At 43.6% G+C, this 16,231-nt stretch overlaps 1 protein-coding gene across 1 annotated transcript in view; it reads left to right on the top strand.

Annotated features, from left to right (window-relative positions):
- The window catches only part of GDPD1 (glycerophosphodiester phosphodiesterase domain containing 1), a 44,873-nt gene extending 28,976 nt beyond the window's left edge, over positions 1-15,897 (top strand). The window contains exons 4-10 of the mRNA XM_015424171.1: positions 4,750-4,795; positions 6,278-6,396; positions 8,728-8,817; positions 9,331-9,464; positions 12,609-12,668; positions 13,580-13,631; positions 15,669-15,897. Of these exons, the coding sequence (XP_015279657.1) occupies positions 4,750-4,795; positions 6,278-6,396; positions 8,728-8,817; positions 9,331-9,464; positions 12,609-12,668; positions 13,580-13,631; positions 15,669-15,791 (624 nt within the window). The 3' untranslated portion in view covers positions 15,792-15,897. The remainder of the gene's footprint in view (positions 1-4,749; positions 4,796-6,277; positions 6,397-8,727; positions 8,818-9,330; positions 9,465-12,608; positions 12,669-13,579; positions 13,632-15,668) is intronic.
- Positions 15,898-16,231: the final 334 nt, after the last annotated feature.

Below are 16,231 nucleotides of genomic sequence, written 5' to 3'. Positions count from 1 at the left end.
ATCAAGGTCGCAGCCTCTATGCCCTGTTGGCCTTCCAGAGTAACTGGAGTAAATATGAGACCAGATGCTGGACTTGGTGGTCCACTGGCCTGATCCAGCAGGGCTTTTCTTATGTGCACAAGTATTGCCTCTGCCAAGAGTCAACATCACAATCTTCTGGCTCTTGTTTGTGTTCTGTAAGCTCTGTTCACATATGAGGTCCATACCCCAAGAGACTGTTATTGGACTCAGAGGCAGGAATCAGAAGGCATTGCTAGTTGGCTGACAACTGCCTAGTACCTTCTGCAACAAGGTGTAATTCTCAACAAAAAGGGATTGGTGTCCATGATGGTGCTGCTTTCAGGAAAAGCCTAATCTGCCATGTGGTATTGATGCGGAGGACGAATGTACCTTGATGACTCTGTGGAGAAATGAGTTTTATTTCAAGGCTTGGACTCTTACTAAACCCCACACTTGGTTTTAAAAAGTTTTTCCTATGTGAGCAGAAGAAAGGGCAGGATTGGGGAAGTCAGTTCCTGCCAATGGTTTTAGCAAATACTAAGCTATCAAACCTTCGCAAAGCCAAATGGCCATCCTGGCTGGAGACAGCTTGGCTAGAATCTGACACCCAGATGGTGACAGAGACTTTGAAATGCATGTAGCTAGATAGGATCTTCCTGGTGGCCCCAGGAAGAAGAGATTTGACCCACAGAGGGGGTGGGCAGAGCGAAGAGATAAAATCCGTTGGCATGGAGGGAGAGGTTTTGGCTTAATTCTTCTGGAGGAAGGAGCTTTCACACTTGGGCTCTATCTTGATGGCTGCCAATTGTCCTGTGGAGCAGACAAAAGGCTGGCTGCTTGAACGAAGATCTTAAGGTAATGGAAAACTTTTAGAATGCTGTTAACTTTTAAGCCTAAAGAGTCTTCCTTAGAATAAGACCATGTAGGGCATGTTTGGAGTTGGAAGACCTCTGTGCGTATTTGCACCCTTTCTTTGTGTTCCTTGCTCGAGTTGTTGCTGTGCAGCGTATGTATGGACTTTTTCCTTTTAATAAATTGTTCACTATTTTAAATGCTGGTAGTTCTCCATATCACATAGACCTCCACCATTCAAACATGCTATTCAAAATGGGTGCCAGGAGAAGAGAGGTAGTTGGTTACTAGATTGGTTATTCCCTGGGAGTGTACAAGTGTGGTAACCCATCCCCGTAGTAACCATTCACTGTGTAGTGGGAGACATAGGCACTAGGCAGAGCCTTTATCTGGCAGTGTGGAAGGGAAGCTGGGTGTGCTTGGCCCTCTGGATGAGTGGTATTCAAATCAATCAGCTGGATCAGGGTACTTGAAACACGAGGAGACCCCCTCAGAGAGTTGGGCAAGCTGGGAGAATGGCATGTTTCTGGGTAGAGACTTGGGACAGCTACTAGTTCCTAGACTCCAGATGCCTTGGAGGGCTGAATCAGAGCAGGGCTTGAGGATTAGCGGGGCTGTTCTGCAACAGGTTTTTTAGCTGTTCCATTTTCAGGTAATGTGTATCACAAATCTTCCTGTGTTGCCCTCCAAAATGACTCATGTTTGTCCAGATCACTCACTGCTGCTTCCCTCCTTTCACAAGCTAACAGTGGCCAGAAATCTCTTCTTGAAACATTGTGGTTGTTTGAATCAGCCCGTTAAGTGTCTGGCTAGTGCTGGGAGGTGCTGCAAGTGGATAGATCAGCTAAGTACATTTTCATGCAGTTTACGGTATAAACTGCCTGGGAACTGAGTTCAGCTCAAGCGCTACAGTTTGCCCCTCCCCCCTAGACTAAAACGTGATTTCTTTCTCTTTCAATGAGAGAAAGTGTAAAGATCCTCAGGGTTATTCTCTTTTTTCAGTGCAGTTAATGTGGGGACTGATATGTTGGAACTTGACTGCCACTTGACGAAGGATGAACAAGTCGTGGTGTCTCATGACGAGAATCTGAAACGATCAACAGGACTAGATGTCAACATATCTGATCTCAAGTACTCGGTAAGTTAATGCGAACTCTCTCCTCCTCCCACCTGCAGTCCACAAAGGCTTCAAAAACAGCTAACTTATTCACTCCTCACATGTGTATTCCCAACAATAAGAATTATAAATCTTGTGTATTTTAGTGTATTTCTTTTTCAGAATAATATATTAGAATACTGAATGTAATGCAAGGAATATTGGGATGTTTTGCTGACATGACACTGCATCCACCTCATAAAGTGCTGTTAAGTGATCTCCACACCTGGGATGTTATCGGTTTGCTTCCCAGAGTTAGAAAAGACACCTTTAGACATTTATCTGCTATTTTGACATATTTATTGCTTTACAACTTTTGACCTTATAACCTTAGTTTGTTATTTAGTTCTGACTTTGCATAGCTTAAGCATCATCATGTTACATGTTAATTTGCGGTTAAGTCCCTGTCTATAAGTTTGAACCTTACCTACCATTCCAATGTATTCGAAAAAAATGTGCCTTGCACACAAAAGCTCATACCTTGAGTAAACCTTTGTTGGTCTTAAAGGTGCCACTGGACTCTTAATTTGGTCAGCTGGCAGTCTTATGTAAGTTAGAAGTTTTAAAATTTTAATTTAATTGAATTTTAAAGTCTTCAAAAGGGCAGGTCATGTAAAATCTCTTGCCTGGTGAAATTTGAACTCTGGCTAAAGAATGTTGGTGAAGTAGGGGCCAGGGTAAGAATCTATAATAAGCCAATAGATTTCGTGTGATCCGACAACAATGAATGTAGCCAAAGTAACAGTGTTGTGGCACTTTAAAGATTTAACAAAAGTATTGTGGCATGAGCTTTCATGAGCCATGGCCCACTTTGCCAGATACATAGTATCCCTTCAGGATCCCTTCATAATATTCCTTCAGGATGTACATTGCAGGTGCAGATTGTTTGCCAGTAAGTATTGCCACTGAATACCATCAAATACCTTCCTGGTTTCTGGAATCTGTAGGCCTCATTGCTGTTGTGCTTTCAAACACTGCCCAACGTCTGTGAGCTGGAGTTTGTGGGGGGTTTTGAAAGCTAGTTGACCTTTGAATACCAGTGCCAGGGACAATATCAAGGTCGCAGCCTCTATGCCCTGTTGGCCTTCCAGAGTAACTGGAGTAAATATGAGACCAGATGCTGGACTTGGTGGTCCACTGGCCTGATCCAGCAGGGCTTTTCTTATGTGCACAAGTATTGCCTCTGCCAAGAGTCAACATCACAATCTTCTGGCTCTTGTTTGTGTTCTGTAAGCTCTGTTCACATATGAGGTCCATACCGCAAGAGACTGTTATTGGACTCAGAGACAGGAAACAGAAGGCATTCCTAGTTGGCTGACAACTGCCTAGTAGCTTCTGCAACAAGGTGTAATTCTCAACAAAAAGGGATTGGTGTCCATGATGGTGCTGCTTTCAGGAAAAGCCTAATCTGCCATGTGGTATTGATGCGGAGGACGAATGTACCTTGATGACTCTGTGGAGAAATGAGTTTTATTTCAAGGCTTGGACTCTTACTAAACCCCACACTTGGTTTTAAAAAGTTTTTCCTATGTGAGCAGAAGAAAGGGCAGGATTGGGGAAGTCAGTTCCTGCCAATGGTTTTAGCAAATACTAAGCTATCAAACCTTCGCAAAGCCAAATGGCCATCCTGGCTGGAGACAGCTTGGCTAGAATCTGACACCCAGATGGTGACAGAGACTTTGAAATGCATGTAGCTAGATAGGATCTTCCTGGTGGCCCCAGGAAGAAGAGATTTGACCCACAGAGGGGGTGGGCAGAGCGAAGAGATAAAATCCGTTGGCATGGAGGGAGAGGTTTTGGCTTAATTCTTCTGGAGGAAGGAGCTTTCACACTTGGGCTCTATCTTGATGGCTGCCAATTTTCCTGTGGAGCAGACAAAAGGCTGGCTGCTTGAACGAAGATCTTAAGGTAATGGGAAACTTTTAGAATGCTGTTAACTTTTAAGCCTAAAGAGCCTTCCTTAGAATAAGACCATGTAGGGCATGTTTGGAGTTGGAATACCTCTGTGCGTATTTGCACCCTTTGTGTTCCTTGCTTGATTTGTTGCTGTGCAGAGTATGTATGGACTTTTTCCTTTTAATAAATTGTTCACTATTTTAAAGGCTGGTAGTTCTCCATATCACATAGACCTCCACCATTCAAACATGCTATTCAAAATGGGTGCCAGGAGAAGAGAGGTAGTTGGTTACTAGATTGGTTATTCCCTAGGAGTGTACAAGTGTGGTAACCCATCCCCGTAGTAACCATTCACTGTGTAGTGGGAGACATAGGCACTAGGCAGAGCCTTTATCTGGCAGTGTGGAAGGGAAGTTGGGTGTGCTGGCCCTCTTGGTGAGTGGTATTCAAATCAATCAGCTGGATCAGGGTACTTGAAACACGAGGAGACCCCCTCAGAGAGTTGGGCAAGCTGGGAGAATGGCATGTTTCTGGGTAGAGACTTGGGACAGCTACTAGTTCCTAGACTCCAGATGCCTTGGAGGGCTGAATCAGAGCAGGGCTTGCGGATTAGCGGGGCTGTTCTGCAACAGGTTTTTTAGCTGTTCCATTTTCAGGTAATGTGTATCACAAATCTTCCTGTGTTGCCCTCCAAAATGACTCATGTTTGCAAGACTTTAAATGTGGACTGTCCTTTCCCAAAACACATAGATTAAAACAAGGCTGATTTTGGATGAAAGCTATTCGGCATGCAGAACTCAGCACAGTTGTATTTCTGCTAACAATCTTTTCCTCTCTTTTGGAAGGAACTCCCGCCATACCTCTGCAGATTGGATGTAACTTTTCAGAAAGGTAATGTTGTGAACAGTACCTACTTTGCAAAATCAATTTTTCAAGGATCGGTATGTTCTTGAAATGTTCATAATGATAACTGCAGGGTTGCCCTCACAGTGTATTACTTTTTTATAGTCTGACATTACCGGTGTAGCTGATAAACCAAATAATAAATGCGTGGAAACTAGCCCCATTCAGTTCAGCCAGTCTGTACATCAGTGTAGTAAATTATTATGTGTCCCACTCTTTGTCCTGGGAGCTCAGGATAATGCGCCTGTAGCAGCTGCTACAAGTGGTTTTTATAGCTTCATTGTCAGGCTACAGTGATGTCTCCGGAAGTCACTGACTGAGCTTCATGACTTGAGGATTCAAGCATAGGTCTCTCTGTTAGATATCTAGCAATCCACCAGTTACCTCATACTGGCTGCCTTTAGGACAACTGTTGAGGTGGGGCTTGCATTTTCTGCAGCTGAATGTTTGTAAGCCAGATAGCCACTGTTCCAGTTTAATCGCTGCTACTTTTCAAAGGCTGCTGACTGTAATTGACAAAAGTGGAAGTGCTCCCTGTGGTGCTTGTTGAGGATTCAAAGGGCATGTGTGTTGATGGGCGTTCTACACCTTATGGCCTTAAGGGCAGAGGAATAGGATGATACAAGGTGAATAAATAACTGTGTTTACAGCCTTGTGGCCTTCACACTGCTTGGGCAATCTGAGTTTATGTCCTTGGTTTACTCTAGCCTTACTCTCTGACCTCGGGACCATTGCTGTGTCTCAGATTTGAGAAGAGCAGCATTTAGCTTGCAGAGGCTTACTGTTGTGTGTACACTCGGAGACTAACCCAGGTTGACTGTTGTGTAATGTGTGAAATGAGGATTCAAAGGGCATGTGTGTTGATGGGAGTTCTACACCTTATGGCCTTAGGGGCAGAGGGATAAAATGATACAAGGTGAATAAATAACTGAGTTTACAACCTTGTGGCCTTCACACTGCTTGGGCAATCTGAGTTTATGTCCTTGGTTTACTCTAGCCTTACTCTCTGACCTTGGGACCATTTCTGTGTCTTAGATTTGAGAAAAGCAGCATTTAGCTTGCAGAGTAGTTAGGAGTAAGTTCACTGAATCAGCCAGGCCTGCTTCTGCTTAGTTTAAGGATCTGGATGGTAGTACGTAATATTTATGCCAAACATTTAAGGTTCAAGATGGTAATACGTGATATTTGTGCCAAAAGACCCAAGTCCACATGCAAGCACCTGAAGGTTTTAAGTGTGCATCTAAATATTTGAAATCTAATCGTGACATGGAAAATTTGGAGTGTGTGCCTGACAGCTACATTTGTTGGGGAAGCCAGGATTGGCTATGGCTTCCTGCTGTGTGTACACTCGGAGACTAACCCAGGCCGACTGTTGTGTAATGTGTGAAACGGGCCTGATTCTCCTTACTGCAAATGAGAGTGGTCTACAGATGCCCCTTACAACAACCAACTTCTGCTTGCCTCTGTCAGAGTGCTACTGTGAAGGTGAAGACAAGCGCATTCCACTGCTGAAGGAGATATTTGAGGACTTTCCCCATACCCCAATCAACATAGACATCAAGGTGAACAATGACGTGCTGATCAAAAAGGCAAGTTGCTCACTAGCTTTTCTTGCTGTGCTCTAGTCATGTCAAACTGGACAGATGTTCACTCTTTCATTTTGAATGGCAGCAGCTTGATCCCTTGGCCAAGGTCTAGATGGAGGAGCCCTTCTGTGGAGTTGATATAAAACCTTCATCAGCACAGTGACGGTCATAAATGTGTCACTGATGAAAACAGCTGTTAAAAGTGGGATGCAGTGCTGAGATTGTATATGGAGGATACAGGATTCAGCATTATCCTGGGGAAGACGCCACGGAGGACAGTGTTTAGGGAAGGGAGTGAGGGGGCAGTTGATCAAGGAAGGAGGATGTAGTGGGTGAGGCCCAAACCTGTTTGTCATTTACAGTGCCCTAGTAGCGTCAGGTGCTCCCAGACCATTCCCTGAGCCTTAGTTTTCATATATTTTATTTATGTAAATACGTTATTCTTCCCTTTCCGTTTTATCCTCAAGGCTTCTCTGTGGGGTAGGCTAGGTGGAGAAATAGTAAAGCAGCATGCATCTGAGGGAAAACAGATTGTCAAAAAGATTCACAAAGGAAGCATCTAAAACAAACTGAACCATTTTTTCCAAAAAGCCCATATGACACCTCTCTGTATTTAGTGTAGTGGTTTGGTGCGCGGACTCTAATCTGGGAGAACCGGGTTTGATTCCCCATTCCTCCACTTGCACCTGGCTGGATGACCTTGGGCAAGCCGTAGTTCTGATAAGAGCTGTTTTTGAAAAAGAGGAGTTTCTGTCAGAGCTCTCTCAGCCCCACCTACCTCACAGGGTGTCTGTTGTGAGGAGGGGAAGGGGGAGGAGTTTGTAAGCCGCTCTGAGACACCTTTGGGTAGTGAAGGGCGGGGTATAAATCCAATCTCTTCTTCTCTTCTATGATGTAGCATCTATTTACTTTCTGTCTGCTGGAGACCCAGAGCAGCATACATAGGTCTCCTCTCCTCCATTTTACATTCACAACCACCCAGAGAGGTAGGTTAGGCTGAGAGAGGGTGACTGGCCCAAAGTCACCTAGGAAGTTTCTATGGGAGAGCAAGGATTTAAACCTGGGTTTGCCCGCTCCTCATCTGACATGCTTAAGTGCTACACCCCACTGGCTCAGAAATAGTTGAAAGACCCCACCTTCCTTTGTGCAGCTCCAGGTATCTCGTGTGACCTGGTAAGAGTAGCTCCACCTTCTTGGGCAACAGGCCCCACATTGTACCATTGCCATTGTTTTCCTTTCATTTGATTGCAGTCAGAACTATCGATATCCATTTCAAAAGGTTTGACTTTGCACAAGGTATTATGGAAACTGTAGTTGTGAGCAGATATGGAACACGGGTGGGGAGGGGGTTCCTAAGCCACATGCAGAAACCACTATTCCCAGCACAGTCATTAGTGGGTGGAGTCCATGGCCATTAAATGGGCTTTGTATTTATAGTGTAGGCATATCCTTTGACTACATTGTTAGCACTTCAATCTGCTGTTTATACGGCAGCTGATTCATCATTGAAAGCATGAAGCAGTAATTGTTAAATAGCAACACTGACTTAAAATCTGTTCTAACTCTTATAAAGCGTTTCATAAACAATTTTAAAAAGTGTTCTCAGTTAAATAGCAACACTGACTTGTTAAATAGCAACACTGACTTAAAATCTGTTCTAACTCTTATAAAGCGTTTCATAAACAATTTTAAAAAGTGTTCTCAGTGAGACAGCTTTGAAAGATGAGCTCTAATGGTCTTAGCTTCTGAACGGGAATTGGTATTAAAATGGCATTATACATTGCTCTGTGGCAGGCGCTTTCTTCTCCCCACCTCACATTTCTCTAGAAGGAAATCCAGAAAACACTCTTATTTCCTAAGGAAAACCAATCATTGCTGTATCTTTCATACTCTGGCTTTCTTTTATTGGTAACGTTTTATTGATATTTATGTCATCGTTAGCCTTATTGATATCATTCTTTTTATTGTTTTAACTGTGAGCCACCCTGAACAGATCAGGAGAGGTGGCATCTAAATTTTCTAAATGAATAATATCAGTGTAGATAATTTCAAAAGAGTAGCATGAAGTTTGAAACTGTATTTTGTGTGTGGGGGGGTGAGGCTTGTCTGAATCTGCTTTACCTGAGAGTGAGCATGAGTCCAATACACTGTATTATTTACTTCCCTAAAAAGAAGAAAGTTTGTGGTGATAATCTTGCTTTATGCCACATGAATGCCTTGATGTCTACTCCAGAAGAGTAATTTGTCACTTAATAACATAAATGAAATTCCCCTAATGGCTGAAGCCATCGATGAATCTCTGAAAGAGACCTGTGGTTTTTATACTGATCCCAGGTTTCCGAGTTGGTGACCCAGTACCAAAGAGAACATTTGACCGTGTGGGGGAATGTCAGTCATGAGATTGTGGACAAGTGTCACAAAGAGGTAAGTGTCTGGGGCTGTTTTGCTGCAGAAGTTTCATCCTGCTGCCTTGCTACAGAAGGGTCTGTGGCTCAGTGGGTGAGCATGCGCTTTGCTTGCTAAAGGTGCTGGGTATGTCTTTGGCATACCTAGTTTAAAAGTTCAGGTAGCAGGTGCTGGGAAAGATCTTTGTCCGCCTGAGATAGCAAAGAGCTGCTGCCAATCTTCTGACTGGTCTGATGGCGTGCAGATACTTCATATCATCTCCTACAGTGGTAGAACATGGAACAGAACATTGTCTACCGTTGGCATCACTACGTCCGCTTTGCTTTCAGTTCTTGTCCATCTGGTGAAGGTTATAGGTTAACCTGGGAAGGTATTTGAAAAGTCACCCAACCATATTATGGCCAATAGTCACTCAGCCCTGTTCCCTCTCAGCTTTGCTGATGCTGTTGGAGCTGACCTTAGCCATGAGTTAACCCTCCTGTGTTTCATAGTTTGATTTATCTCTGTCTGTCTGTCTGCCTCTCTCATCAGAACGCCCACATTCCTATCCTCTTTTGCTTGCGCCGTGTCCTGCTGCTTCTGGGCCTGTTCTATACTGGGCTCCTGCCTTTCTTTCCCATTCCGGAGGACTTCTTGGAGATTCCGATGCCTTCAATCATCCTCAAGTAAGTAGCTTGCTTTGCTTCTCTACCTGGAACAATGACACTGGCATTGCAATCTTGAAACAAGAGTTTCCCAGAGATCTCCAGATTCTATGGCTGCTGCCCTGTTGGCTTCTTTCTCTGCTTCTGGTATCAAACTGCGGTGCTTTTTTTTAGCATCCACGTGGTCTATTCATGCTCCAGTTGTCCTTTATCTGTCTTCAGTATCCTCTTTCCCAAATCTGCTTTTCTTCTAACTTTTTGGCAATAGCACAGTCCAAATGTGTTCCCAAGCACTCTGGATGGTAATGTGCCTATGTCAGCACCATTTTCCTTCACTCCACCACTTCACTCCACTCCACCACCACAGCCACTGGAGGGCGTTGTTTCTGGCTTTTTTAATAATCAGAAATGTCTAGATTAGTATATCACTATAATACTATAACAGTCAATTGGCACAATCTACCAAATTCTCTGAAATCTCGGGGGTGGGGGTGGTTAGGAGTAAATGTTTTAGCCCTTTTTCTTCTGGTGTTTTATAGTAGAGAACTGCAGGATACCTTGATTAACAGTCAGGCAAGCCCTGATCTCAGGGGACATATTCTTTTCGGGGAAACGAAGCAATAAACCCCTCAGATCTCAGGCTAAGAGGAGATGAGTTTCCTTTATGGAGACAGACAGGCAGGATGGAGATGATCATTTGTGCATTTGCCAGGAAGGGGAAAAATAGATGACTATTTGTATATTCTGATTTGGGTCACAAAGGTTGGGGGACGTGCACCTTGATTGGATTGGAGAAAAGATGCAAAGCTGTACACATGAAACCCACCACAAATTTCATGACAGATTAAAGTGAAACCCTCCTGGCTGGGATAGGAAAGGGCAAAAGTCCTGGGCACCCGGTCAGCAGCACACAAGCCACTGAGAACAAAGGGAGCAATGGTGTGTGAAGTCCATCCTGACCAACCTCGATTTTCAAAGTCCTCGCAGATGTGCATTGATTCCATGGACGGGCCAGGAGTACAACTTAGTCTCTTGATTGATCCCCCCCCCCCTTAGTTCTGTAAGAAAAAAATTCAGACTTGAGACTAACTTGTTGTACGGTCACTGGTGTTACCATTACCTTGGCATCCCATAATGTTTTGATATAATCTTCCAGTGTCTTGTGCTGTAGTGAATTGAGACTGTGTTTTAGTAAATAAAGATTGAAGACTGTGGTCCAAGATCTCACCCAGGGTGCCTGACTGCTCCTCCATGCAGTAGACTGGAAATTCCTGATTGGGCTACTGACAGCTGGCCAGGGAGGAGGGCAGGTGTAAAGCAGTACACTCAAGCACATAGCCCCTATCTGTGCCTCAAGCCGCAGGTGAAGAAAGAAAGGGCATAGCTTGAGTTGCAGTGGCTGCTGAAGAAAGGCAAGAGAAGGAGAGGCAAGTGGGGCAAGCCCCCCCCCTCTCTCACACACACACGCAGATTCCCCACCCCCTCTCGGGCAGCAGCAGTGGAAAGGGGGGTGTTTTAAAAGGTGTACCCCCACCTCTCTTCAACAAAAGGTCTAGAGACAGCTTTAAAACCTGAAAGCTGACATTTCAGAGAAGCAAAACCACACCAGTAGATTGTGGCAGTAATATTATTGCAATCTAACAATTATGATATTTTTTTTAAACCCTCCCCCAATTAACCCTCTGGTGGTATGGGGGGGAATGGTGGCCACCAGGTGTTGAGGCAAGGAAAGTGCTGGGGAAACTGCTGTGTAGACGTCATGTTGTAGCAATGAGAGCTATGTGTAGAATCCCTGGCATATAGACCCACGCTATTGGTGCTTGGAAGATTCTCTGTGCAGGGTTTGCCCTTTCTAGGGAATGATTGCCTTAGCATAATGCACTTGTTAAATATTTAACCCCCTTCGATGCTTTTGATTCTAGAAATGGGGAGAATAATGCACTTGTTAAATATTTAACACCTTTTGATGATTTTGATTCTAGAAATGGGGAGGATAATGTAATTATTTTAGGCTGTAGACTCATCAAACAGATAACTGTAGTCTCTGTCCAGTTCTGAAATAAAACAAAGCATAGGGCTACATCTTGACCACCAATAAGCTGAAGCTTTTCCACTAGCAGAACTCTTTACCTTATGTCTGAAATAAATGTTCATCATCCTATCTCATGGGGTTATTACTGAAATGGAGACCCATGTCATGGGTCATCTTTTAGCCCTTGGGTACACAGACACAGCTTAAGGTACCTGCAAAGAAGAAAGGGGAAGGAGGCAGGCACTTCACCAAGGGGTAACTTTATTGTCCTAACCAAAGATTCAGGGTTGCAAAGAAGAAAACATCATTAGCTTTCAAGTTAAGATCAGTACTAGGCAGTAAAACACAGATGGCAGTTCAGTAAGAAACGCCATAGCGAGTTGGTTGTGGCAATCCAAATGAGTCATAACACTGCATTGCAAATCCTTTGTGTCCAATTTGATTTATCACAAAACGTGTTCCTCCCACGTGGCTGGTTCAGGGAAAAAGTCATCTGGGGGTGGGGGAAGGTATGAGCATGCCCTAGAAGAGATGTGTAAGAGTGAAGGATAGGGTGGAGTCCTTAAGTCAGGGGAGGCTATTTTTTAATACAAACACTGGTATGGTGCAGCCAGACATTCCAAACTGGTGCTTTAAAAAAACTGAGTTCTGTGATCAGTGTGAATTTTATGCTCATTCAGCCTATTGCCAAATGCCACACTTCCTCTTATTTTGTGTAGTACCGCAGGGGTGTCACTTTGCATAGCCTGCTTTTGGAGGGGCACTGAAAACGACAGCCCATGGAAAAATCTCATTCATCAGCTCTTCTGACATTTCTGTTTCTGAAATGGTTTAGAACGAGACTGTGTGTATTTTGTGGCTGCTCTCGTGCCTTTGGTTGGGCTGGTGTGTGACTTTCAGGCTTTGTAGGAGACTGAGACTCTCGGCCCTTTAAACACGGGGGCTGGTTTTCTATGTCAAGTCCACAGTGCTGGTGATCTTTGAGACCGAGGTGCTCCTCACACTGAGATTGCTGCCTCTGCCACTTGTGAATTATTTTTGTCCATCTTCATTTTCCTACATGTTGTCAGGGATGGTATGTAATGGGAATGTGACCTATGTTCTCTTTTCTCCCCACCCCACCCCCATCTTAGGCTAAAAGAACCAGAGAAGATCTCAAGAAGTCAACGGTTTACCATTTGGCTTACTGACATGTAAGGTTTCCTTGTTTCTTGACCAAACAGAAGTCCAGTGGCACCTTAAAAGAGTAACAACGTTCATTCCAGTATGAGCATTCATGATTGTTTCTTGAGCCCTTTTCCTGTTGTCATACGACCACCCCTTCTGTCTGTGCCTAAAGAGAACAGATTCTGACATCTCTGTCTAATAGCACCCTGTCCCCCAACCCATGCCCTTCTTGTTATAAATCTGCACAAATAATATAACACGTAATGCATCTGAATTGGGCTGTTGCGCAGAAAGCTTCCGCTTAAATAAATTAGTCTTTAAGACTATACAAAACCGTGTTATTTTGGCTGCAGCAGACCAACCCTCTGGAATTCCTAGGTCATGTGGGTATACACTGTTCCTCAAGACAATGTGTGATATAAGTGGAAACCCCAGCTGTAGCTAATATGCTTCTTTTTGAAGTTTAGAGGCAAGCAGCTTTAAAACAAGATCAGTTTCCCAAGTGGCTCCTTGCTTTGCAGTGAACAGAGGCTCACGTGGTTCCCTGTGGCTCCTGCAGGAGAAAGGGGAGCCACGTGGCAGGAAAAGTGGGATATGTAATTCTGAATCTTCATAACTAGTCATGTGCTGTCTTTGTGTCTCTGTTGAAGTGTATATGGTGCGTCTTTGCCTGCCCCGTGCATCTCTTGGCGTTTTAATTGTTGTCAAATTGTGTTCTCCAAATGAAACTTCCATGTTCTTTTGAGCACACCCTGCCCCCTCCAAAAAACATTCAAGGGACATGACAAATATTGGCCACGATCTGTTTCCCTGTCCAGCTTGACCAAAGCTCCTTTTTCTTCCTTCACATCTTCCGTCAGAGCAAGGCTGATTTAAATGTTGAGCATTGAAGACCTCAAAACACGTATGTGACCTTACACTGTCCTTATTGTTTTAGGTTGCTAATGAGGAAAGCATTATTTGACCACCTCACTGCTCGAGGCCTTCAGGTATGCCATGGTAAAGATTTCATAAAGTTATATGAGGTTCTACATTTGTGTTGTCGTCTGTCCCCATCTCCAACTTTTAAAAAAATTGACCACTAGTACTGCTTGAAGAACTTCACATCCATTATTTATATGGCTCTCTGCCCAGGTATGATTACCTTATCCTGCCTTGCACAGTGGATGTAAACCAATACTAGCATCTTGTTACCGCCTGTCCAGCTTGACCAAAGCTCCTTTTTCTTCCTTCACATCTTCCGTCAGAGCAAGGCTGATTTAAATGTTGAGCATTGAAGACCTCAAAACACGTATGTGACCTTACACTGTACTTATTGTTTTAGGTTGCTAATGAGGAAAGCATTATTTGACCACCTCACTGCTCGAGGCCTTCAGGTATGCCATGGTAAAGATTTCATAAAGTTATATGAGGTTGTCTTCTGTCCCCATCTCCAACTTTTAAAAAAAATGACCACTAGTAATGCTTGAAGAACTTTGCATCCATTATTTATATGGCTCTCTGCCCAGGTATGATTACCTTATCCTACCTTGCACGGTGGATGTAAGCCAATACTAGCATCTTGTTACCAAAGCAGAATTGAGACAGTGGGTAAAGAAGTAGGTTAACTAATGCCAGGCAGTAGCAAGTTTGTGGTCAAGATATCTGAACAAGGAGCTTACAGCTTAACCCCGCTACATTAGAGTGACTGGGTGAAGCTGTGTGCCCTGTATAGCACCTTCTTCTAAAAACAGAGTTTCCAGGTCTCATGGTTGTTGGGGAAAACTTTTTTTTGAAAAATGCAGAAATCATAGATTTATAGAATCACAGAGCTGGAAGGGGCCATACAGTCCAACCCCCTGCCCAATGCAGGATCAGCCTAGAATATCCCTGACAAGTGTTTGTCCAGCTGCTGCTTAAAGACTGCCAGTGAGGGGGAGCTCACCACCTCCCTAGGTAGCTGATTCCACTGTTGAACAACTCTTACTGTAAACAAAACAAAATAAAGGTGGCTAAGGAGAGCCAAGAGGAATTTGGAAAATGTATTATTGATTGCTATTTAAATATTGAGCAGATGTAGAGTAGGAACATCATTACCAGAGGACTTAATGCTGTGCTACTCCAGCCACTGGATTAGAGTGATTGTAAGAAGGCCTTGGCATTGCATTAGGGCCTCTACTCCCAGTCCTCTTCTAGTGGCCTTTTCTATCATCACCTGTGAAGTGTAATGTGGCAAAGGGGGAACTCTTGAATCCATGTGGGAGGGGAAAACAATCTTTTCTCTTCCCTCAAGTTCTTTGCATGTTCCGGAGGGCTCAGGAGAAGCAGGAGCTGTTGGCAAGCTCAAAAAAAGAGCTGTCTGCTAAAGTGAAACAGAGTTTGCAGGTGATGTGTACATATAGATTTCTTAACTTTTGAACTTTGTTTTCAAGTGTCTGTTGGGGCAATGAAATTAAGTCACCCACAGGGAAAGGAGAAGGTTCCGAGTGTTTGAGGGGCTCCCTTAGCATGCAGGAAAATGCTTTCTAAATTTAAAAAGACACCCCCCCAAAAAAAAAAACCCCAGCCCAAGGACAGACAATGCTCAAAGAGCAGCAGAATGTTGAAGGCAGTTATCATCCAGTAGAATACTGGATATCAAATTAGAGGGAGAAGGAAACCAGTTGATGGGATTTTTCCATTGTCTTCTTCCATTCTTCATGTACTTTGCATCTGTGTGTGTGTGTATATTTGTGTGTTTATGTATCTGTACATCCATTGTATATAGAATACAAGCTAAAAGGTGTGGTTCCTGCTCTATGTACCCTACTGTCGAAATTTCACCAGAGTAAAGGAAAATAGCAGGGACAATAAGAAATTAATGTAAGCAGATGTGGTTATTTGTAGTTACGTGTGGAGATTAGATCTAAAGCAAGGGATTAGGTCTACGATATTAGGTCTAAAATTTTCTGGAGATTAGGTCTAAGGCAAGGGCCTTGAGGAAAAATATTGTTTGGACTGCTGCATTTTGAAATGGGAAATATCTTCCTCTCTGTCCTTCCCTCCAGGTGTACATCTGGGTACTAAATGAAGAGCACGAATACAAGCGAGCATTTGACTTGGGCGCAACTGGAGTCATGACAGACTACCCCACAAAGCTGAAGAACTTTTTGCACAACTACCCAGCATAAAAGAGTAGCAAGGACGGTTCCTCCAAAGAAAAGAAATGGACAGGAACAAGCCACCGAAGTTGGTCCTTTGACCCACGGTTTCTGGCAACACATTCACCCCATGACAGCAGGCATCAATAGCTGGGATTTTATTACCTCGTTCTTAAGTCATTACACGGTATAGAGATTGTATACAGCTATATTTATTTAAAATTTTAATGGAATAGTTTACATTTATTTTCTTTTTGTAAATAGCTTGGTTAGCCGTTAGTTGCTGACCTAATAGATATGTCTAGGAAGAGACCTGCAGACAGGTAACTCTTAGAAGTGGTAGGCATGACTTTAACTGTGTATGTCGCTAGACCTCATCACTTCAACTTCACCAGGTTTGCCCACAGAAAACATTCCAGGAAGACACTTTTTTGTTGTTGTCGCATTGTAAATGTCTCTAGTAAACCGGT

This window comes from Gekko japonicus, unplaced genomic scaffold (assembly GCF_001447785.1).
Source record: "Gekko japonicus isolate JY-2015 unplaced genomic scaffold, Gekko_japonicus_V1.1 scaffold1359, whole genome shotgun sequence".
Classification (NCBI taxonomy): Eukaryota; Metazoa; Chordata; class Lepidosauria; order Squamata; family Gekkonidae; genus Gekko; species Gekko japonicus.
Note: the sequence above shows the minus strand (reverse complement) of the source record. Positions and strands in the feature narration are given on the sequence as shown.